General features: G+C 54.7%; 2 protein-coding genes across 3 annotated transcripts in view; one reads left to right on the plus strand and one right to left on the minus strand.

Annotated features, from left to right (window-relative positions):
- Positions 1-6,898, plus strand: part of ERI3 (ERI1 exoribonuclease family member 3) — a 109,425-nt gene extending 102,527 nt beyond the window's left edge. For both annotated transcript variants that reach the window (XM_032192494.1, XM_032192493.1), the window contains exon 8: positions 6,116-6,898. In XM_032192494.1, coding sequence (XP_032048385.1) covers positions 6,116-6,198 — 83 coding nt within the window. In that variant the 3' untranslated portion in view covers positions 6,199-6,898. The remainder of the gene's footprint in view (positions 1-6,115) is intronic.
- A 4,704-nt stretch (positions 6,899-11,602) lies between these two features.
- Positions 11,603-22,695, minus strand: part of DMAP1 (DNA methyltransferase 1 associated protein 1) — a 28,711-nt gene continuing 17,618 nt past the window's right edge. The window contains exons 9-10 of the mRNA XM_032192767.1: positions 15,592-15,664; positions 11,603-13,668 (exon numbers count right to left, since the gene is read on the minus strand). Of these exons, the coding sequence (XP_032048658.1) occupies positions 13,322-13,668; positions 15,592-15,664 (420 nt within the window). The 3' untranslated portion in view covers positions 11,603-13,321. The remainder of the gene's footprint in view (positions 13,669-15,591; positions 15,665-22,695) is intronic.

The raw sequence follows: 22,695 nt of genomic DNA on the forward strand, positions 1-22,695 counted from the left end.
TGGCACGGGAACGAAAATCCAGCGCTATAAATTCTGGAATTAGTTATTCACCGTAATAAATGGGGCCCTTTTTGGTGCGCCACCCCCCCCCCCCCGTCTTCCTCCTCCGACCGCCCCCCACTTCCCCCCTCGCCCGCCGCCTCCTTCGTTTGAGCCCGAATATGCAAATGCCGTAATTTAACGGGATGGTGAAGTTGATTTTCATGTTAACTTAATTACTTTGATTTATGACGGGCTGCGGCGCAGACACGGCCCCGCCACCGCGCGGCTCCCCCCGGCCCCTGGGCGCTCCCCACGGCCCGCTCCTTCCCTCCTCTCCTCCCTCCCGGTCCCTTCCCTCGCCCCATCCCTCTCTCTCTGCCCCAATTCGGGGTTTTTTTGAGCTGCCTGGCAGTGGACATAAGTCCTGGCGACAATGGCGTGATGAGGAGGACAGATTCCCCGTCCTGCCTTGTTTAATCGTGCCTGGATAATGGATGTATAATTGACTCATTTGAATGCTTTTGCCTACAGGAGTGCAGAGCATTAAATGTTTGATTGCCTTAATTTCCAAACAGATCATTATCCCCTTCTTACCCGCTCTTAATAAACACTTTATGAGGATTTTTTTTTTGTGAAGGAAAAAAAATCTCCACTCCTCGTACTTCTCTGAAGTGATAAACTCTAATTAAGTCTAATATTTAAAAATATGGTAATGGCGACTTGTTTGAATAAGTGGCCTGCATTTCCATAATTTCATTATTACGTAAAACACGCTAATTATTTGAAGTGTGCTTATTACTAAAAGAGAAATCTCCTCCTAATAAAGATGAAATTGGCTTTTTCCCTGTGCTGCTGAGCGTGCTGCTCCCCTTCCCTCCCGGCCGGGGCGCCGGCGCCGCTCGCTTTGTCTGCCCGGGGACGCTCACGGGGCCACCTCGGTGTCCCGGGGGGCTCTGGCAGGGTTTTGGGGTCCCAAGCACAGCAGCTTTGGAGCCTGAGCCCCGCGTGCAGGGGCTGGGAAGAGCAGCAACAGGTAGGGGACAGAGCGAGTAGGAGAGCACAACCGGGCTCCAGATCCGCCGCAGAGCGCTTGCCGGCTCTCCAGCGGGGCAGTCAGGGGAGGCACCGGGATGAAGTCAATATAAAACTAATTTTCTTTTCTTCGTGAAGAAATGAGGTGTGTGGCAGTAACGTAATTGCAGATAATGAGGTAAGTTATTCTTAATATTCCCAGCCTCGCTGTCAGCTCCACCTAATGTACCTGCCGGCTGTCCGGGGCGCGCAGAGCCCCCCGCACCGCACAGGGTTATGAGCCCATTCATTTGGGAGCCTCAGGACGGGCCCCGAGCTCCCCGTGGCTCCCTGACGTGTCCTTGTCACTGCTGCAGCCGGGTGTCCCCGGCCCCATCCCACCCTTGCCCAGCACCAGATCCCCAGAGCCGGGCTGTGACGTTTACCACCGGGGTCACCCCGACGGTGGGGTGGGGACCTGTGGCCCTCTTGTCCCCAAAGCTGCTGTGGCCGTGGGGGTGTCTGGTCCCTGTAGGGTGAAAATCCCATTGCCTGTGCACAGCCACAGCCTCCTGCCACAGCGTGAGTGGGGACAAGTGTCAGTGTCCCCCAGGGGTGCCGTGGGAGCACGGGAAGGCCAAAACCCCTCTGGTTTCTCAGCGTCACCCCCACAGTGGGACTCTCCTGGGGCTGCTTTTGAGCCGAGGCACAGACTGGATGGGTCGTGCCGTGGTGGGGATGGGTGGAGGCTGAGCACCGCTCCCTCCCTGCTTCGGCACACGAGGCGAGCGGCCACCAGAGCCGATGGCTCTGTCCCCTCCCGGGACGTGCCCGCGCAGGGTGAGCAGCGCAGCTCAGGGCACGGTGGGGACACATCGACACATCCCATGGCTCCCCTTCGGGATTGCAGGGAACACCGGCAGCAGCGTGGGGCCCGCAGGGCTCCTGCAGGTCACGAGGCTGCTGCCTGGCCCCGTGGCGAGGGGAGGGGAGGTGCAGGGAGGCTGTGGCCGGGCGTCCCCGCTTCCGCTGGCAGGGAGCCGTCGTAGGAAGGGAGCGGTGATATTATTCATTAACAGTAATCTGCCATTAGAACATTGACAAATGGCCCCTGGTCGCCTGAGCATCAGTTCTCGTACAGCCCATAAAGCATGGGGACAGTTTAAATATGGACCTGCTCTGCTCGGGCCGGGGGGCGATCCGTCTTCCCAGCCGCAGCACAGGTGCGCCGGGGCTGGCTCCAAATGAGCGCGGTCAGGGGGGGCTCTCTGCTCCCGCAGCCCCTCAAGGCAGCCCCAGGCCCCACCGGGATGGAGAAGCTGGCTCCTTGCTCCTCCTGCTTGGCTCTTGTCCCTGCCAGTCCCCAGGGTGGCCTGGTGGCCACGCCAGGAGAGGCGGGAGCCCCGTCCTTCCCTCCTGCTGCCTGGGGCTGGGGAGGGCACGGGGGCATCGCTGCACCTGCAGCACGAGCCTCGCTCCTTCCCACAGCCCCGTTGCATGGCATGGCCACATCCTGCCAGCCCGTGGGGCTGCGGGATGATGTCCTGCTGCCGAAATCTTCCAGCTCCTCCTGGGCTCGTGGCAGTGCTGCTCAGGAGGTGCCATGCCGGCACAGCAAGCGGCACAGGCTGCTGCCTCCAGCCCTGCCGAGCAGCGCAGCAGGAGCGGTGTCGCTGTGCCAGCACAAGGACAAGGACAGGCAGCGGTGCTGAACGCTGCCAAACTCCAGCCCTAATTAAAAGGCCCCGGCGTGAGCTCGCTCTGCCTGCCTGTCCCCGCGGCACAGAGCTCGGCAAAGACGCAGAGCGGGCCGGGACGTGGGCACGGAGCTGGCGAGGAGCCATCGGGGCAGGCTCGGCCCCAGCCACCCTGTGAGCACGGAGGGAGCTGTGCGGGACACAGGTGATGCTCCGAAGCGACACGACACGGCGAGGGGCAGGGAGGCACCGCGGAGCCGCTGCTCCGTTTGCAGAAGGCAGCGTAACCCCACGCTGACCCCTCTCATACACACCGCGCAACACCCCTAAATCAATTGCATCTTATTATTACAATATCAATATACAATATTCCTACAATAACACCATTGATTTTCTACTCAGAGGCTGCACCTAAGTCTGTTTTAAAGAGGAGGGAGTTAATAGTGCCCTCATTAAAAATCTATAGATTACCCCCCACCCCAAAAAAGAAAAAGCAGTTTATATTCATTAGGGCTATTGAATATAAAGTAATATGTTTGTGTAGGACATTGGAGTAATGTGATAATCCGTCCGCATATCAGGGAGAAATCCACTTAGCAACCCTGTCAGCTTGACAAGAAAAATGTGCCCATAAAGTCGGGAATACATTGAGGGAGCGAGCGCGAGGGAGAGCAGGGGCGCGCGGCCGCGGCAGCGCGGTGTCAGCGGTGCGGGGCCACCGTCACCCTGCTGCCAGCACGGGGACACGGGCGGGCAGCCCACTGCCCTGCGAGGTGCCCGGGGCCGGGGCAGCACAGCTGTGCTGGGGTGGGGAAGGTCGGGGCTCAGCCCGTGGCACCCCCAGTGCGGTCTCCTGGCGGGACACGGGGCTGGCGGTGCCAGCGGGGGCCGCGGCGGCTGCGGGACCCCCTGCGGCAGCGTCCCCCTGGGTAGCACAGGGCTGCCCGGCGTCCTCGGCCCCCAGCCCCGTGGTCACCTTCGCGATGGATTAAGCACTGAAAGAGCAGAAAAGCAATCCCGTTCGCACCCTCTTAGGTTGTCAATTGCCATTTTTGTAATAGAAATTCCTTTCACAAGGTAACAACGGCCAGATTTAGAGGATTTCATATTGCTAATAATTCCCCAAACAGCCATCTGACGGTGTTGTTTTAAAAGCCGCTTAGTTTTTTGCTTTGGAGTTTATGAAAATCTCCCACTCTAATATCCCGAGAGCCAGCCTATAATTGTGTTATTAAATCAATCGGAGCGGATTACATTGTAAAATCAATAGATGGCTGTAATTGCATATTAGAAAGTTGTTCTGCTGTTGTTGATTTTTTTTTACATGGATAATTATAATAAGCGTGTTTACCTTAGCGCTGATTTGGAATGAGTCTCACTAAATGACTTACGACGAGCTCGGCGCTCCCGCTGCCAGGGGGCCGTGCCGGCGTTTGGGGTGGCGAGGGCGACACCACAATTCCTCGGCCGTGATGTCCCGCGGGGAGCCAGCTCCCGGGGAAGCTGCGGTGCGAGATGGAGGGGATGGGGTCTGTGGGCAGGAGCTGGGGGTGCAGCAGAGGGGGAGCCGAGAGCGAGCCTTGCCCTGGGACTGTGGGGTCCTGGTAGTGCCCTGAGCAGCTCCCCAATTCCACGAGGAACAGGGACAAGTGGCAATGGGAGCTGGCGCTGGTCGGGACACGCTTCGTGTGCCAGGCCCCTTCAGTGCCCTCCTGGGCACGGATCTGCCCCCGGCCGGGTGCTGGGGCTGGGCAGGGCAGCGCGGTGGCACCGGCCCTGCCGCTGGCACCCAGCAGCGGGGTAGTGCTGCCCGTCTGAGCAGGGCCCTCAATCCGGCACGCGGCACTGTCAGCAGGCAGCCTGCTGTCTCCTAGACAGTGAAATATGGCCACAATTAGCCCGGATACAGTTCAATTATGATAAACAGCGTTTGCACCCTTTAAGCCGTGATTAAAAGGCCTCCTCCCGTTGATAGAGAGACCTAATTTCACATTATTATCGCTGTAGCTTGATTATAAAGCACTCCCTGGATTTACAGTTGGGAGATGGATGTGGAGGCTTCTTTATCATTTACACATCAGTAATGATGCAGCCTTCCCTCCACCACAACATCCATCCAGCGGTGGCGGCGAGAGGGGGGCCCGGGCTGCGCCCCCTCCCGGGGCGCCCTCTCCCCGTGTCAGCCGGGCCCCGCTGCCACACACAAGTGGGCAAAGTCACCCTTACGGTAACAGCTTGATAAATGGGCGCGCGGTAATGAAATGGAGACATCAAGGCGTGGGGCGAGGAAGAAAGAGTGGTAATCGGAACGAGTGGAGCTGTCCCGAAACGGAGGGGAGCGGGAAGAAGGATCGCCTCTGTGCCGTGTGCTGTCAAGGGAGAAATTACACATTTACTCTTGCTTTTTCTTAAGGAGACGGCCCTCATAGATCAAAACATGGATTTACAAGCCAATTTTCAACATGAAATATAGACACCAGGAATCAATTTAAGCCCGGCTTCTATTTTAGCAAACGGTGCCTGCGTTTAGTCCCAGGTAAATAACGCCAGGAGCGCCTGCCCCCTCCCCGCCTCGCAGCCCCTCGCTCTGGCCACCTCGGTGCCGTGGGCTGTCCCCCAGCGCCGGGGCCGTCTGTGGCCCTGCAGCCTGGTGGCACGGCGTCCTGGTGCCAGCGGGCACGGGGTGGCACCGAGGGACAGCCCTGGCTGGGACAGGGCCGGCCCCAAAGCACGGTGCCTCGGTGCTGCGGCAGGGAGAGCCGGGTGCCAACAGCCCCTGCCCGAGGAGAGCGAGGGGAAAGGGAACATGCATGGCAGATGGAGGGCAGCTGCGGTGTCACCAGGCAGCCCCAGCCCCGGCTGAGCTGCAGGGACAGCTCCTCCGTGGGCACGGTGCCTTGCGGGGGAGCTGGAAGGGGTCAGACATCCATAAACTGAGTGGCTGGTGCTGGGCTCGCAGGGAGGAGGCTGCTGGCCCAGAGCTGGGGGGCCAGCATGGATCCTGCTTGTGGGAACGCTGCCGTTCCTATCCATCCCCGTGGCAGCGCCCCACAGCGAGCACTGGGCTGGGGGACACAGGGACACGGCAGCAGGGCATGGCCTGGGCAGTGCTGCCTCCAGTCCTGGCCGTGGGGCTGTCCCCGTGCAGCAGGGCCGTACCGAGAGGTGGTGATGGGGAGCTGGGGGCCCTGCACTCACCCCACGCTGCTGGGGAGCACTGGGGCAGAGGCAGTGCCCCCATGGGGCTGGACGCCCTGAGGAGCAGTGGCTGTAGGGGGTCAAGGTCAATTTGTCCCCTTGGCTGGGCTGGAGGGGACACGGGGCTGGCACCTGGCCTCGGGGCTGACCGAGGTCCCGGCTGTGCCCCAGGGCAGCCCGGGGCCGGAGCGCGGTTCTAACGCAGCGCCTCTGTGCTCTCTCCGCAGACGACTGTAAGAACATCGCCAACATCATGAAGACACTGGCCCATAGAGGCTTCATCTTCAAGCAGACCTCCAAACCCTTTTGATCCCCAGGGCAGGCCAGGCAGGGCTGCATGCGCCCGGCGCCGGCGAGGCGGGGAGGACGGGCTCTAGCATTCAAACGGCAACCGAGGCCAGAGGAACCGACACAAATCTCAATTCAGCTGTTACTCCAGTAGAGGTTGTATATATGGGAAGGCAAATCTGTGTAGACCTGATGTGACTCCCTCTCTGGGCTGCTCCGGACATTATGCCATGCTAGCGGACAGCCGCGTAGGGCGCTTGCACCACATTTTAGACTCGTAGTTTGTTCTTTTCTTTGGCTCCCGATTTCCGTCCCTCCCTCCACGTCCCTCCCCGTCCTCCCTCTCCCACCCCGTAGCCACAGCGTCCCCCCGGCATGGGCCGTCCCCGCCTTCCCCTCTTCTTTCTTTTCTCTGGTTTTATGTTTTCAGGCCTTGACGGCTGCTGCAGCGACGCCGGCGCGTGCCCGCGCCCGGGCTGCGCTCGTAGAGGCTCAGCAGTGTCGAGACGGCCCCGACCCTCCCCACCCAGCCCCGGCCTCTTCCCCGAGCGCCTTTTTCCCCTCTTTTTGAGTCAACACTAACCCCTCTCTGACTCCTGTATGTGACAAACGCAATCCGTCTCTTTATGTTCAAGGTGAAGTGCCTGTATTCTCCGCTGCAGAGCCCCCGGCAGCCCCACCGCGGGCTGCGGGGCCCCGGAGGGCTCCCTTCAGTGGGGCAGGGGCCCGGCGGGCGGGCGGGCGGGTGGGCGGCAGGAGGGAGGTGACAGCGCCCGCGCGGAGCTCCCCCCACCCCGTCCCATCGCGTCCCATCGCGTCCCATCCCGTCCCCGTCCCGTCTGCTCGTGCCTCTTGCGGGGACGGGTGGGATGCCCGGCCCTGCCCCAGCCCCGCCGACCGATTCCAGCTCCCACCGGGGCCAGGCGCGCCGCAGCACCGCGTCCATTGCCGGCGGTGGACGTGCCAGCGCGCGCTGGCCCCCCCCCCCGACCCACAGGTACCTGAGCAGGGGAGCTGCAAATCGGCCCGGGTCCCCGACCCCGCTCCCCTCCCACCCCCCCCCTCCGGCCTCCCCCGGTTCCCGAGCTGAGGCTCAGCCCCCGCGTGCCCACGGTCCCCGCACGCCGCGGGCCGTGCCGTGCCCCTCGCGGGTCCCCGCGGATGCTCAGCAGCAGCTGGCTTGTTGCCTGAGAGCCTTGCCGAGCACATCCCCTCCGGCTGGGTGGGCTCCCGGCCGGCCAGGGCGGTCGGGGGGCAGCCGTGGGGCAGGCTGAGGGCACGCGTCCCCCAGTGTCACCCAGCCCCGGGGCCCTGCTGAATGGAGCCCTCGTCCGGGTGCTGACCTGCAGGGAGGCTGCAGCCCCGGGCCCGTGCGTGCATGGCCTGGAGCGAAGCCGGTGACGGCAGCCAGAAGGGCAATACAGGCACTGAACTTGGCGGTACATGACTGCATGGTGTGTGGTGTTCCAGTTAAACCAACCGATAATGCAAACCCAGCATTTTCATTGTCTAGTTATTCCAATCCTTGCTGTAAATGTGCCACATGAATAAAGTTTGGGGGTAAAGGAGCCCGGGCTGTGCCCCTGCATGTGCGAGTGTGTGCGGGGACGGAGGGGGCTGAGCCGGGCGGGTGCGCGGCAGCATGGTGCCCGGCGAGCGGGGCTGCCCTCCCGGGGGGTGCAGCACCCCAGCACATCCGTGCACCCCAAGTGCCACGTGCAAACACAAGCTTTTGGGCTGTGAAAGGGAGATCGGGCTGGGTGTGCACAGCCTCGAGCCCAGAGCGGGGTGACAGCCACAGCAAGTCCCACTGGTGGCTGTCACCACCCCCTGCCCTGCAGCCTGGCACGCAGCGCAGGGTGAAGCCACGTTCAGGAGGATGCCAGGCAGCTCCTGGCCCTGTCCAGCACCTGGGAGCAGGACACCCAGCAGCGCAGGGACCCCCAGGACCTGCCCAGCACCGTGGTGCTGCAGGGAGCAGGGGCACAGCCACAGGGCTGGCACGAAGCGGGCAGCTCCCGGAAAGCAGGGGCAGCCTCAGCCCGCTTGCTCCAAGGAAAGGTCACAGGGGTTTTAATGGCTCCCTCCGTGCAGCCCCCGATCAGCTTTATTGACCTATTTTCGATGGAGTCGTCTAATTAGTTTTCTATGAAAACTAAGAACTTGGCCTTTGCCCTTTACTCCTGCAGGCGAGAATGTGACTCAGAGGACGTTGTCACGGCGGATCGATCGCCGGCTACGCTTGAAAGGCAGCGCGGAGGGGACGAGGGGGTGGGCAGGCCGGGTGGGTGCCCAGCTCTGCACGACACGGGCACACAACCAGGGCCACCAGTGCCCGCAGTGCACGAACCCAGGCTGCCATCACTGCCCTCAGTGATGCCACAGCCCCTCCAGGACCCTACAGAACAAAAACCCGACCCGCCCGGGGTGGAGCTGTGATGTCTCTCACCACCTCCTCCTGCTCTGCTCAGCCTGGCAGGGCTGACGACCACTCTGGAGCCTGTCCCACATCTGGCCACAGGGTGTTGGGCTGCAGGGCCAGCAGTGCCCGAGCTGCTCTGAGCCACGCTGCCACCCACCTGGCTGGAGGCAGAGCCAGTCCCGGTGTGACGGAGCTAACCCGGCACTGCCAAGGGGCTGGGCTGGCACCTTGGAGGGGATGGCACCTCCCCAGCATGCGTAGGGCTTTGGGACAAGCGTCTTTGGGGTGGGGGTCTGGGTGTGACCAGAACGGGGCTGAGCTCTGCAACCCGGCCCTGACGGAGCACACTTGCACCCCACAAGCCCTATGGAGAGGGGCAGAGCAGCTCACGCTGTGTCCAGCTGTGCCGGGGCTGCTTGGAGCAGGAACGGGCAGAGCCTGGAAACAACCCTGCTGCCCAGGAGCTGCAGTGAAAATTGCCCAGGTGCACAGCAGGAGCTGGAGAACCACAGCTCCTCAAAAAAAATCACCTCTCTTCTTCACCAACATGACCGAGCAGGACTCTGGTGAGCCTCACCTTTCATGAGGTAACTTTTAGGACTGAATGTGGGCACACATCTGGGGTAAGATGGGGCCACTCACACTGCATAGGATCACGACCCTTGCATACCCCTGCACTGTGCTGTCTGTGCCAGGCACTGCACAGACACCACGGCCACGGCTGCCTCCATCACTGTGGGGTCAGCACCCATGGCTCCAGGCACAGCGGGCACCCTGTGCAGGGCACACGCAGCACCAGGGCCCCAGGGGCGTGCGATCAGATCCCCTTTGCCCTTCACCACTGCAGGTGGTGGGGAAGGAAGGGCTGTGCAGACACGGTGCCTGCAGCCCCACCAGCAAACCCCATCTCCAGCAGGGCTCCCCAAAACACTCCCGGCCTGCCCACCCCTCCTGCAGGTCCCTCGTGCACTGCTCCGTGTGCTGGGCGCAGCGTGGTGGGAGGCCCTGCTGCCCACCCCAGCGGGAAGGCGGCCCCGGTCCCCGCTGCGCGCCCGGCAGACGGCAAACAGAGCATGGAATTTGCACGGCTACAAGTTAAATACAACACACAGACGGATTTCGTCAGAGGGCCTGGCACGGCTGCCTTCGCGGGATCCGATTAACGGGGAAATAAAAGGGCCAGAGAACCCACGCAGCAGCGCGAACAGATGCCCTATAAAAATCAAATACGTGGTAATCAAGGGGACCGAAAGGTACATTTAAAAAAACAAAAACCCACCCTGGAAACAAAGGAACGGGGCTTTGTGGCTTTCCTGGGAGGGCTGCGGAATTAATGGGGAAGAGCACATGTGTTTGATAATCTTTATATGGCAAAAGACCCATCTTTCAAATATGTCACAAATTCATATTAATCACCTTCCTATTGCCTTCTGTGGCGTAGCTATTCCAGTTGCCTTGGGCAAAATTGGGAACTGTCTGGTTAAAAAAAATGTTTTACATTATAATTTACAAGAGCCTACAAGTCTAGTTTCTTTTAATGGAAAGAACGATTAAAAAAAAAAAAAAAAGCGTGGAATATATATACACCCTGGTATATATACACTATATATATATATTAAAATATATATATATATAAAAGACAGATATTGTAACTCCATCTGGAAAGAGAGAATGTTTGATCTTAACAATGTAACTTCTAGCTTTCAAACAGGCTCAGAAAACAAGAAGTCAGCAGGAGTTCAGATAAAGGAAGCTTAAAAGTCAAATAATTCTGACTCTGAACCCGAGACTTCTTAGACTCAAGGTCTTTTCCTTTACCCATTAATGGGCTGACTTGTGAGCTCAGGAACAAAGTGCTGCAATGTGAGGATTTCTGAGAGTCACTCATTACAGATCACTGAGTGGAGTCTGAGTTGCGGAAATCAAAGGATCCAATCTGGAGTAACTGGCTGAACTTCTGCTTGGAACTAATTTGTTCCGAGTTCGGCTCACCTTTCACCTCCCGAAGGCCCCGAGCACGGTCCCTACCGGGGTCAGCGGCAGACGGCGCCGGGGGGATCCCAGCTCAGCTTTAATGGTCAGCGACGGCACCGCAGCCCCTGGGAGATGGTGGATGGCAGCCCCAGGAGGAGGGACGCAGGGGATGCAGGAGGGCAGCGCAGTGCTGGGCTTTCTGCTGCCCGCTGCAGCTCGCAGGCACCGCTCCTGCCTGGGCTCACGGTGCTCACCCTGCTGCACGCAGTGCAGCGCACGCAGGAGGGGCTTCCAGGGGGGGCAGCAAGGCCCAGGGGCTGGCATCACCGAGGGGCAGCGCTGCTGGGGACCCCCGGGGATGTCAGCTCCTGCCTGTGCTCAGGGGAAGGGCTGAGCTGGAGGAAGCCCTGGGGGCAGCCCCATGCTGGGAGCATGGGCAGCTGTTGGCACAGCTGTTAGCTGCGTGCGTTCATCCCAGCATGCCGAATCCTGGAAAGGAATCCAGGCTTGCAGAGAAGAACACGGGAGTCAGGGCTCAGTCCCATTCCTGGCTTTGCCACTCGCTCTCTCCCAACATCTGGAGCAGGATACCTCTCTCCAGGGAAACAAATCTGGCTTCAGGGGAGCAGCTGGCTCGGAGGCTCAACTAATCCGTGCTCAAACCAACATGTGGAGTGCCACGGACGGGCAGCGATACACAGCACAAAGGGCCTCATTCTCTAACTCAGAGGAATTGGAAGCAGAGGGATTAAATGAGTCCCCTGGCAGCTCAGGGGCAAAGCACAGGCTTGAACTCCAAGTTCAAGGCTGGCGTGGCTGGGCTAAGCCACGGAAGCAGCCTTGGCAAGGTGCAGGGCAGGCTGCGGCCCAAAAACACCCACAGCCAGGGCTCCAGGAGGCAGAGCAGCCTGGCACGCTGCTGAGCAGGCAGGCTGTGCCCCAGCACACCCACCCAACAGCACCACAGGGTGAGGGCACTGCCATGCACCCCACCAGGACTGCCCCAGCCACCCCCGGCCTTCCAGGTGCTGATTCTAACTGTGACACCCAGCGAGAGGCACCGGGGCAGGGCAGGGAACACCAGCAGTGCACGGCCTCCAAGCAGCTCAGCCCATCCTTGGGAAAAGGTGGTTGTGGGCCACGAGCTGCCGGTCCCTCACGCTGCCTGAGCACCCAGAGCTGCAGGAAGGTACAAGGCAAGTGCTGTGCTAGGCCCTGCCCAACTCTCCAAGCATGCCCGAGCCAGGCTGAACATGGCACAGCAGCCCCATTCCCCTTCTCTCCAAGATACCCCTCCAGCTGGGATGTAATTTTTTCCCCCCTCAAAAGGTAACATAAAATGGTCACAGTGTGAATGTGCTTGACCTTTTGTCTTGGACTAATCTAATTGTGTCGTCTTTGTGTAATCAGCCGGTAAAGGTCAGTGCTGTATTTAACATGGAGGCCCTTTAGGTACTGAATTTGCCTTGCAGTGAATTAACTTGATTATATTTCTTTCAAATATGTCAGAGACCAGGTCAGTTTAACCCCCTCTGCGCTGCCCGGGCCCACCTCTTTGTTTCCAGCTCCAGGAGGTGGCGCTGAGGAGGGACGTGGTCAGGAACACGCTGGGGGCTCCCTCCTCCTGCAGCCACGGCCACCACCACCACCGCTCTCCCTTTCCCTTGAGCCTGCTCCTTGGGAAGAGGAGGCGAGTTGTGAACCAGCCCAGGAGGTTTCCAAACCGGGACATACCCTGGACCGCACGGAGGGGTGAGATTTCAGGTGGAATGCAGTGGAAAAAAAAAGATTCAGAAGACTCCTTTGCAAACATGAACCTGTCTCGGCAGAACGCTTCCTTATGACTCCATATTGTGACAATTGAAGAGGACATTACTCAAGTCCAGATTAATGTGTCACCTCTGCCATTGACAGATAAGGTGTTCTCAGTATCCTGCAATAATACATCATACATTTGAGAAAGTAAAGGGCTGTGACGCTACCGGGGCAGGTTGGCTGAGGCGTCGGGGATGCCACTGCGTGGGGAGGGGCAGCTTGTAGCAGGCAGTTCAGCTCAGCCGTGCCAGGGGACCGCAGGGAGGGGAAAACAACCTTGGCTGACCCCAGGCGGACCCTCGGCCCTGAGGCAGTGCTGAGGGGCTGGCAGCCCACCCTCGGGGAGGTGGGGAGGAGAGAACTGGTGATGGATTTACAGCATGCACAGGACACTGGCGCAGGGCTCGTGGTTGAAGCTTCAGTGGCTTCCAGAACCCCTGGGTCTGGCTTTCCTTCCTCGGCACTGGAGGTGGGGCAGAGAAACACCCCGTTGCTCTTCAGATACCTCTCTCCTTCCCCAGCCTCCTGCCCCAGGTAGGGCTACCCCTCAGCTCCAGGGACTTGGGCAAGTCATGGCTCATCATATCAAGGCTGCTTTTCCCACTTGCTTCCCTCTGCTGAGCAGCCCTTATGGGGCTGTGTCTAGAAGGAAAATGCCTCAGGCCTGCAGCTGTACTGGCTTCACTGTTGCTGCCCCGGTGCAAGCTCTCGTCACCCAAAGCCTCGCTGCTTTGGTCCACGGTGGCACCCGCATCAAGCCATCTGCCTGCATGCAGGATGTAGAAAGACCTGCTGACCCCACCTATAGCACCAAGAACACTGTCCAGCACAGGAGACGAGCCCAGAGAGCACTGGGACTTGGGGAAACGGGCGTGCTGTGCTCCCTTGGACGCGCACGCCTGGAGGGAGAGCAGGGCAGCATCCCCAGCGCTCGTCAGGGCATCTGCGTCGGAGACCTGAGTGCTCCCTGTTCTGCCCCCCCGACCTTCCTCCTCACCGAGTTGGGGGTCAGTGGTGCTCCTACTACATCAATGATCTGGTCCTTGGCATCTCCCTTGCCCTCCTCCATGCCGAGCCCTGCCTGGCCATCTGGATGGGCACCTTCCGCGCTGAGGGGGCCAATACTGCCAGCTTTGGCCAGCGCCTCATAGCGGTGCCGTAACATCTGCAGCTCGTATTCACAGTTGGCAAAGGCTTGCTTCAGCTCGTACAGCAGCACCAGGTCACTCCGCAGCTCGTTGAACATCTGCACGATCTCCTCCGTGGGCATCGGGTTGAGATCTAGGGAGGAAAAGGGGTCCTGTTAAACACCCGGAGCAGCAATCCCGTGTCAGAAGATCCCCAGAAAGGTCCTGGCTGCCCAGTTCACTCCCACAAAGATGTGCCAGGAGCCTCACTCCCATCATGGGGTTCTTTAGCAACTGGCATCCAGAACAGCTGAACACCTGGAATTTCCAGGCTGTCCTTTGGCTCTGGCCAAGGACTAAGGGTGAACCTGCTAAGTCCAGGACTCACCAAGTGAAGGGTGAAGAAAGACTGAGATCAGATCAGCCCAGAAGGCAGAACCTTGCTCCCTAGGGGCTCATATAATGGGAGCAAGCCCTTAGACACTGTTGCCGAAGACAGAAGAGCTCCTGGTGTCCCCTGTTCACGCACCAACAAGGAGCAGATGGGCTGAGCTCTCTCACCACTGCTCCTTCCAGAGCAGGGCTGAGGCACCCGAACGACTGGTGGCAGGGGCTGGCAGACCACCCTGCACCTCGTGTTCTGCTGCAATCACACACACAGAGCCAGGAAGAGCTGCATGTTCTGGAAAAGGATGAAGCTCTGTGTATGTGTCCTGCTGCAGCAGGGCCCTGGCCTCATGACCCCAAACCACTAGCGATGTGTTCACCCACACAAAGCCCAGGTGGTTTTTCTGCACTCTGCGGCACAACAGGGCTGGAGCTCCAGGAAACCCTTGAGATGTGTGCATTTTATAAAGCTGGAGTGGGGAGTCAGAAACCCCTCCTTACCCTCATGGGAAGTGGGCTTTAAGAGGCACTCAGATCCTTCCAAAGGCTTCCCTAGCAAGCTCAGCTGGCACTCTTTCAGCTTCAATCCTGCCATTCCACTAAACACTTTTACACTCCAATTAATCTCCTTCCATCTCTCTCTCCTTTATTGTCAGTCAAAAGATCTACCTATTTTTCCCTGGGCTACGGACTGCTTTTAACGGGAAAAAAAATGACAGTAACTCCCTTAGTTTTAAAGCAGAGAGGGGAAATCACCCGGGTTGAGCTGCTTTTACCAGCTACAGGAGGCTTTCGAAACTGCACACAGTCTCTGAGGCAACGTATCAAGCCACAGACCAGTTGGCCCAAAAAACTAACAAGAGCTAACAGAAAGAAGTCAGGGCTGGGAGCGGGTTCAGTCAGCTCTTATAAATCACCGTAAGGCTTTTTTTTTTTTTTTTTTTTTTTAATTCCTGCAGACACAATGCAGGGGAAAAAGGACCTCAGGTGTCTAATCAAGGGGCACTGCATGCTGGGACCTGTACTACCTGCGAACCACACTTGCTGCATGGAGGGCAGCAGCTGACCATGGGCTGCACCGCTTCCCCTCTGACTACGAGTGGGTATTGTACGTGGCAAGCAAACCCTTCTTGCTGCTGCTAAGACACTAGAGTTCAAGAGTGAGGGATGTGTGTTTACTTGCCTTTCAGCAGAGGTGCTCCAGATTTTCACACAGCATGCAGCCTATAAAGGGGGGATGAACAGTCCCAGACGCATTTTGGACTTGCCACCGTGAGCAGTAAATTAAGAGGAAACGAAGCTTGAAAGCAAGACAGGGCAGCCCTGAACAATGCGCGTGCCGTGGTCACTAACACACTTAGAAGTACCTCTCCCGGCAAGGCTGAGATTTGCCTTCCTAATACTGTGCTGCCTCTCTTGATGGTTAAAAAGGCCCAAACAAGAGAGAAACAAAGGGTCTTTTCAAACATTTTTCTACTGGGAGGAAAGAAAAAAACCCTGTGCATCTTGTTCTGGCTTTTACCCTCTCTCTTTCTTTTTTTTTTTTTTAAACACATAAAATATTTTAAAAACCATTCACATACTGTTATTCAAGAAACTGGCTGTATTACTAGGGGAAAAAATAGCCCATCTCAAGAACAAAGGCTAGCTCTGTGTGTCTCTTTCTCTCTCGCGTGCCCCCTTTACTCACCTACTCCGAGTTCCATCAGCATCTGCTCCAGGGCTTTAATCTTCTTCTGTCCCACCGAGCTTGGCAGTTTCATCTGGAACACAAAGGTAACAGAGCCACACAGCTCAGAGATAGCCCTCACTCACAGCCGTCTAGTTCAAAAGGCAAGAGAGCTTTTCTTTTTATAGTGCAGGGGGAACAAAAAAAGAAAGGGAGAGAAAGGAAAATCAAGTGGTAAGAGAAGGAGACAGGGGCTGAAAGTTTTCAGACTAGGTCCGAGGGCAGGTATTGAAAAGCCTGGTCGCGAGGGCTTTTATTTTCTCTCTCGTGTGTGTGCAAGACACGCTGTTTTACAGTTTCCATGTGTCACTGAATTAACAACAAAAGTTCTTCTTGGCTTCAAAACCTCTCCCGCGGTGCCCAGCCCATCAAAGGGCTCATTTACACAGTGGCTAATGTGCAACGCTGCCCTACTTTATTCGCTTTAGCCGGCCTGATTAGACTCATGCGCTAACAGACTCACTTCTCCTTTTACCTGCTGAGCCCCAGACCTGTGGGATTCATTTACAGAGCAGGCTTTATAACAAAGGGGAGAGACAGAGAGAGCACAGTTACTTGACTGGCGGAAGTGTGAACACACATTTACATCGGAGCTAAGGGGCTAGGTGAGAGAGGAAGCATCAGATGTGAGCTATGAAAGGCAAGCGGAGCTGGCCAGGAGAGGAAGAATGCATACACTTAGCAGGGTCCTTCCTCTGCATTCATTTGGGCTCTGGCAGGAGTGCTGGCTGCTCAGACCAAGCATTTAATAGATTACAAGCTGCACGAACGCAGCTGGCACAATATGGCAGGGAGAACAGGGCTCCGAGCCCCGCGGATACAGCCGAGAACGAACGAAAGCACATCCTTTCCTCGATGATGCTAAAAGGCAGAGCAGGGGAGAGCTGAGTCACAGCACAGCAGCCTCAAACACCTCGCTGCAACACCTCCACGGGCTGCCCCTCCGCATCCAGCCCCTGCAAGGTGACCCCACAGCTGCAGCACCACCCTAACAAAGCCTCCAGCTGCCCTTTCAGCAGCCAAGAGGTGAAAGCTGCCCGCAGCCACCCTGCTTATGGACCAGTAGCCCCAGCATCTGCCAAACCAACCATGAGCCTGCATCACGGGCCTAGTAAGGAGCCACTCTTTACAGCACCTTAAAACTGGATGTGATGGTCGCCTTACATCCCGTAAGCCACTGGTTAAAGTTCCCCAAAACAGACAGCCCAGTATCAGTTTCCCAAATTACACACCTTTCCTGCAGTGCTGCCCCAGAGCAAGCCCTGAAATGAAAACAACAGACACCACCTGCACCTTCTGAGTTCCTCAGACAGCAGGAATGCTGCACCTGCACACCCAAGGGGTGAGAACAGCAACCTTAACCCTGCCACAGCTGGATATGGCCCATCGCAGCTCCACAACCCAGTGCAAGGCTGGAAAACCTGCCTTCTCCATCCCATCTTTTCAGATAAAAACCCAGAGTACAGCTGCTACACAGCACCCCGGGGAACAGGCCTTTCACAGTCTGCTCTAGAAAGCATCTCATCCTTTTGCTGGATATTATCACCACAATAGACTCCAGCAAAGGACAAGGTCTACCACCAGGGGAGAATTTCAAAGAAAAATGCCTGCTCCAAGGGATGCAAAAGGAGCATTAGGGAAAGAAGAAAATCTACCCCTGTGCAAACAGCCGCAAGAGTAAAGACTGGAGGCCACCTCTGTCCTATTTTTATACCCCAAGGGTCTCTGGCTCAGCGTTGGGGTTTCTGCACAGCACTGAATTTCATACTTCAGAGACCAAGTCTTTATGGAGAGGAAAAAGGCAGCCCAGAGAACTGGGGCCGGAGATGATAGACAGGAGGTCTGGGTTTGTTGGCTGCAGGAAGAGCACAAGCTGCTCCCCTAGGAGGCTCTCACGAGCTCAAGGAACTATTAGCAATACACACGACTGCTCCAGCAAAGCCTTCGGGTGGAACATCATGTGTGTCCTGCTCACGTCTGATGGGAGCCCGGTCAACAAACACTGAGCCAAGGTCTTTACTCACGCTCCTGCAGATCAGAGGATGGGGCGGGGAGAGGCAGGATGAGGTTATTTAACTGCAAAGAAAGGAACACTGGGGATGCTGAGGAGCGGGGCTGTTTGTTTAGTTTAAAAACACATCAATTAAGCTTCCTTTTAATTCAGGCAGGAGGATCCGGCCTGCCAACAGGAAGGCTTCATTGGTTTCTCAAAGCAAGAGTATATTTTAATTTTACCATCATTAAGAAAATGTTATGATTTATGTGGCTGCTGTCAGACTAATATCTTTAGAATTTAGCTGGCTAAGCCAATTCATCTCTAAGACTGATGAAGGCTGATTGCTCTCTATGCAAAATGTATTAAAACTAAATGAGCAGTCTATTACTCAAACGCTGCTGATAATCTGTTAGCCAGGGTCCGTTAGCTGGGCTGCCGTGTTGCAGGGGAGAACTCTTTGTGTCCCGTGAGGCTCAGGCAGGCCCAGGCTGACTTCGGCAAGCCCTTCTTTGTGCTGGTGTTTGCAGCAGGTGGCCACAGATGCACCAGCGTGCTGGAAGCGATGCCTCAGCTGCCCTCGAGGACCACAGCGCACAGAACAGCTCTCTGGCTATGGATGTGTGAGCCTGGACGTGTGGTTTGTGAAGGCCCCGTCTCTGCCTTACTGAAAACACCGCCCAGGGCAGTCTCGTTGCTCACACCACAGCTCCTGGGATGATCTTGGCATTGTCACGGATCCAGCCCTCTGCAGGGGCTGAGGAAAAAGATGTTCCTCGGAGAACTCCAGCAAGCAACCACAGCTTCCGAGGTGAATGGCATTTGCCCTTTTCTTTCCTTCCTTACACAGGACTATTATTGTTATTTATTATCTTTAAAGTCCCCATGTAATAATAATACCCGGGAAACGGATTGCTCTAGTCAGAAAACTGATTAGCTGGGATTTTTGAGGTTACTATATTTCGGATGCTCTTCTCCTCTGACAGCCTCTCCCTACAGCCCTGTTTGCTCCACCAGCCCGCGCTTATAATTACACCAACGTCGCTTTTGATTTAAGGACTGCAATCTTTTGTCCTGGCTATAAACAACCTGCACTAAACACATGAACTGTGTGTATCAAGAGAAAAATAAATAAAGGGCTACAGAAAATTGCGTGAATCAACAGCACGGAGCCCCAGCGTCAGAGCCCCCCTGTGCAGAGTCTCCCCTGAAGGAGGAGGGCACTGCTCAGGAATTTGGGTCGTGCAGCTTGAACAGATGAGCAGAGCACCCACCTCACTTCAGCGCAGGGCTGGGCAGACCTGGGGCTGGCCAGATTTCTGCAGAACGCTCTCACGGCCGAGTCCCCTCGAGCTTCTCGGTGATGCAGGATTTTCTACGCCTTTACTTAACGTTCTGCCAACAAAACCTCGCTAATTCACACTAATGACTGGGAGACCTACTGCAAATTAATTGTTAATTGGCCAAATTCATTAGATGAACAAACATGGTAAGAAATAACTGAAGATACAGCCTCCCCAAATAGACTGGCTTCATTTGTTTGTGTTTGTCGTTCAATTTTCATGATTTATGGTAATACTTCTAAGCGTAGTCATAAATGTATTTGAGCATATTTTGGAAGAGTAATGAAGCCTACACAACAGCAGAGCTTGCAGCACACTGCCCTGGTGTGCCTTCCTCTCCTGGCCAGCACCACCACCTGGCAGGTACAGATTGCCATGGGCATCTGCATTAGGAATGGGACGGGTTTGCACGATCTACAAGGACAGATTCAGCTGGATCCTACACGTGATTCCATCTCTGTGGTCATCTTAATCGTTCTGCTCTCAGTTTACTGCTTTCCTCGTAAATGCTCCATTTTTGGTGCTCACAGCATCCAAAAAGTCCCACTTTGGTGCCGAAACTTTTTGTTTGGTCTCTCACCAAAATGATTTATCAGCAGTTACTCAGACATTTTATATGCACGCTCCCTGATGCTGCACTTCAATCCATTTTAATTCAATTTCAAGTCAGTCTTTTCCTTAAACTCACCATTCCCCACCCCTAAACAATATGACTGTCCTAAAACCGTTAATCCTAACAACTCCACACTTCTGACCTGTGTCTGTACAGCTATAAACTGTGGTTTTATGCACCAGTACCGTTGTTCAGCATTATAATACAGCTCACTGACATTGAAAACCACCTTCTTCATGGATTTCAGCAGCAATTCAAGAAAACTTTCTCATTAGGCACTTTCTTCATGGATGTCTTTAGAGTACTGAATTGCTTAGTGGGTTTCCAGGAAGAAGGAGCACTGAAGTTTCAGATGAATAATGCTTTTTGCATTTTCTGGCTGAAGATGGGGAAAGAAGGTCAACCTTTTCCCGTCTGCATGGCTCTACTCTGCAGGAGCAGAGAGCCTCTCCACTTCTGCACAGTTTTAAGACTCAGGGAAGAACCATATTAAGTATTCTCGCCTTAGAGCTCCAGAATTTAAAAAAAAACCAACAGAGAAATTCAATTTCAGGTATGAATGTGCACATTTCTGGAAATTTGAAGTGCTTAACTGCTCAGAACTAAAGTCCTACAATGAAAAGTGGATGGGTAATTGCAACGGATATATGCAAAACTAATAAAAGTTTGAAATTATACAGGTATTCCCTGCCTCAATGAGCATATAAGCTACCCCCTGCCCAAGCTTACAGCCATAGACCCCATGCCTTACGTCAGTGCCTGCTGATCTGCCAAACTAAGATTTAGGATTAAAAAAAATCGTACTGCTCTGCCATCTCTACTATGCTATGTAACACATTAAGCACAATGATCACTTTGGGATGGCACGTGACCATCGACTTGCTCCATCAGTGAGGCTTAATGCTAAATAAACCAACCTTTTAAGAAGAAAACATGTCTATATTAACTTATGTAAATGGTTATTTCAGGGTGGTTTTTTTTTAGACTGAAGTAAGACATACCTCACAAATTCCCAAACCAATTGTGCATAAACATAAATTCTGTACCTGAATCCTCCTAGTAAATTAAACCAGTTTTACTTGTTAGAGAAATATACCTAGTAATAGCTTTGTCAAGGATGATGGAGGCCAACAGGTCCCAGAGAAGCACAGAACACTCAGGCACATGGCAAGGAATCAGCTCATTGATCCTAGAAACATTATTGCACCGTTATGCATCTATAGCACTGACTCAGGGGTAAAGCTGAGAGACTTCCCGAAGGGGCCAAAGGTCCTGAAGCATCAATGGCTCAACACGATGAGCTTTTACCCATGCGGGTAAAAAGGTCTTCAAGGTTTCTGTACCATCTTACCCTTTCCCCCCAGGATGCTCTGATCCAGCACAAGCGGCTGCTCTAGTGCAAGGCGTGCCTGCCCATGGCAGGTGGGTCAGAACAAAGTGATTTAAAGTCCCTTCCAACTCAAACCATTCTATGATTCTACAAGGAGAATAACTTGGAATCAACATGAATAACCTGGAAACAGAGTCAGTTTTCTCCCAGTTTGGCATCCAGGTTGTGACAAGAAACAAGGCACCTGAGAAGACAAAGAACTCACACCGTGAAAGGGCTGCCTGTCATTTAGGAGATGGCGATCCTTCCCCTTAAAAGCCTTGTGCCTTAAGTAAATACAGTACAAGTCTGGTGAAAATAAAAGGGCTACAGGAAGTGTCTGCATAGGGAAAAAACAGTAAAATACATGGTGCAGAAGAAAGAAATGCAAAGGACATTTTTACTGGATGGTGTTTTACATTAAAAGCACATTAGCAGTACCACACTACAGACCTGCAGATTCCCAGGTAACCCTGCCCTGCCGCTCTGTACAGGTGTAAAATCAAGTTGAAGCCTGTAAAGGTGACTCCCAGGAATGGCTGCATGGTCCCTAACCAAATAAAAAGCACAGACACGTGTGCTGTGGTTACAGGGAGGGCCCTAAGAAAGGAGGTGGCACTGTGATGACAGCCTCACAAAGCACAAGGATATTGTGAGAACTCCCACATCAGACACACACCCAAGAAACTAGCAAAACATGCACTTAGTCTTGAATTTATGATGCTTTTCCTTTAAATAATTTAACTGAAACTACACTCACACAAATACAAAAAAAAAAAAAAAAAAAAAACACAGTGACTGATTACGCTCCAATCATTATACTGGTTAAGCTAATGAAAGAAGAAAGAAATGTAGAAGTTGCTTCGCATGAGTTACATACAATCAGGGTGCCTGACAAATGACACCCAGACTGTCACTATGTGCACACAAAGGTGACAAAATAAAGGCATTTCAAATCCATCCAGGACTGGCAGACAAAGGTCCCCAAGTCCTGGTGCTGCCCAGTGTTTGGTAGCTGATGATCCAACACAGAAGCAACATGCCTCTTCTTTGTTAGCTACAGCCTGTCCACCTCCTGAGAAGACTGTCCTTTCCAGAACTATAATTTATTTTAGCAGACCCCATTACCGCATCCAGAGTGTGTTCTTTTTACCTGAGAGCCTACTAAGGCTTTGGTCCAGATGCTTTCCCACAGCAGATTTCCAAAGAGGTGACAGATGAATTTTTCTTCCAGCAATTTAACATTAACTGCCCTGCAGCTCAGCTAAGAACGAGAGCAAAGGAAGGGTGCTGGATTCACCTTCCCTACTTCATTTAAGATTTTGTATCCTTTTGTTGTTCTTTATAAATACTCCGATATTTTCATCTCGTTTCACTCTTTACAGACATGCATTTAATTAGAAAACGCACCAGCACTCACTTAACCCTAATTAAAGGGCATGCAATACAACATAGAGATGACAATGCCTCAACATTAATTTGATCCAGCTTGCATCATTTGTTGATAACTTTATTCACAGAAATGAGGACACTACCTTCCTCTCATGCCTCTGTCAGGCTCCCCATGGAAATTACTCTCTCCCACTCTTGCAAAGAGTGCAAAATTTACAACTCCACTCTTGAAAAACTGCTAGCAGAAGCAACAAGCACATTTCAGCTAACTAATCCATGGGAAGGTCGGATCTGGCAACATAAACTTTCCTAACTAATAAGGGAATGCTGATCTCCATCAGACTGTCCTACCAGG

The sequence above is a fragment of the Aythya fuligula genome, chromosome 8, assembly GCF_009819795.1.
Source record: "Aythya fuligula isolate bAytFul2 chromosome 8, bAytFul2.pri, whole genome shotgun sequence".
NCBI lineage: Eukaryota > Metazoa > Chordata > Aves > Anseriformes > Anatidae > Aythya > Aythya fuligula.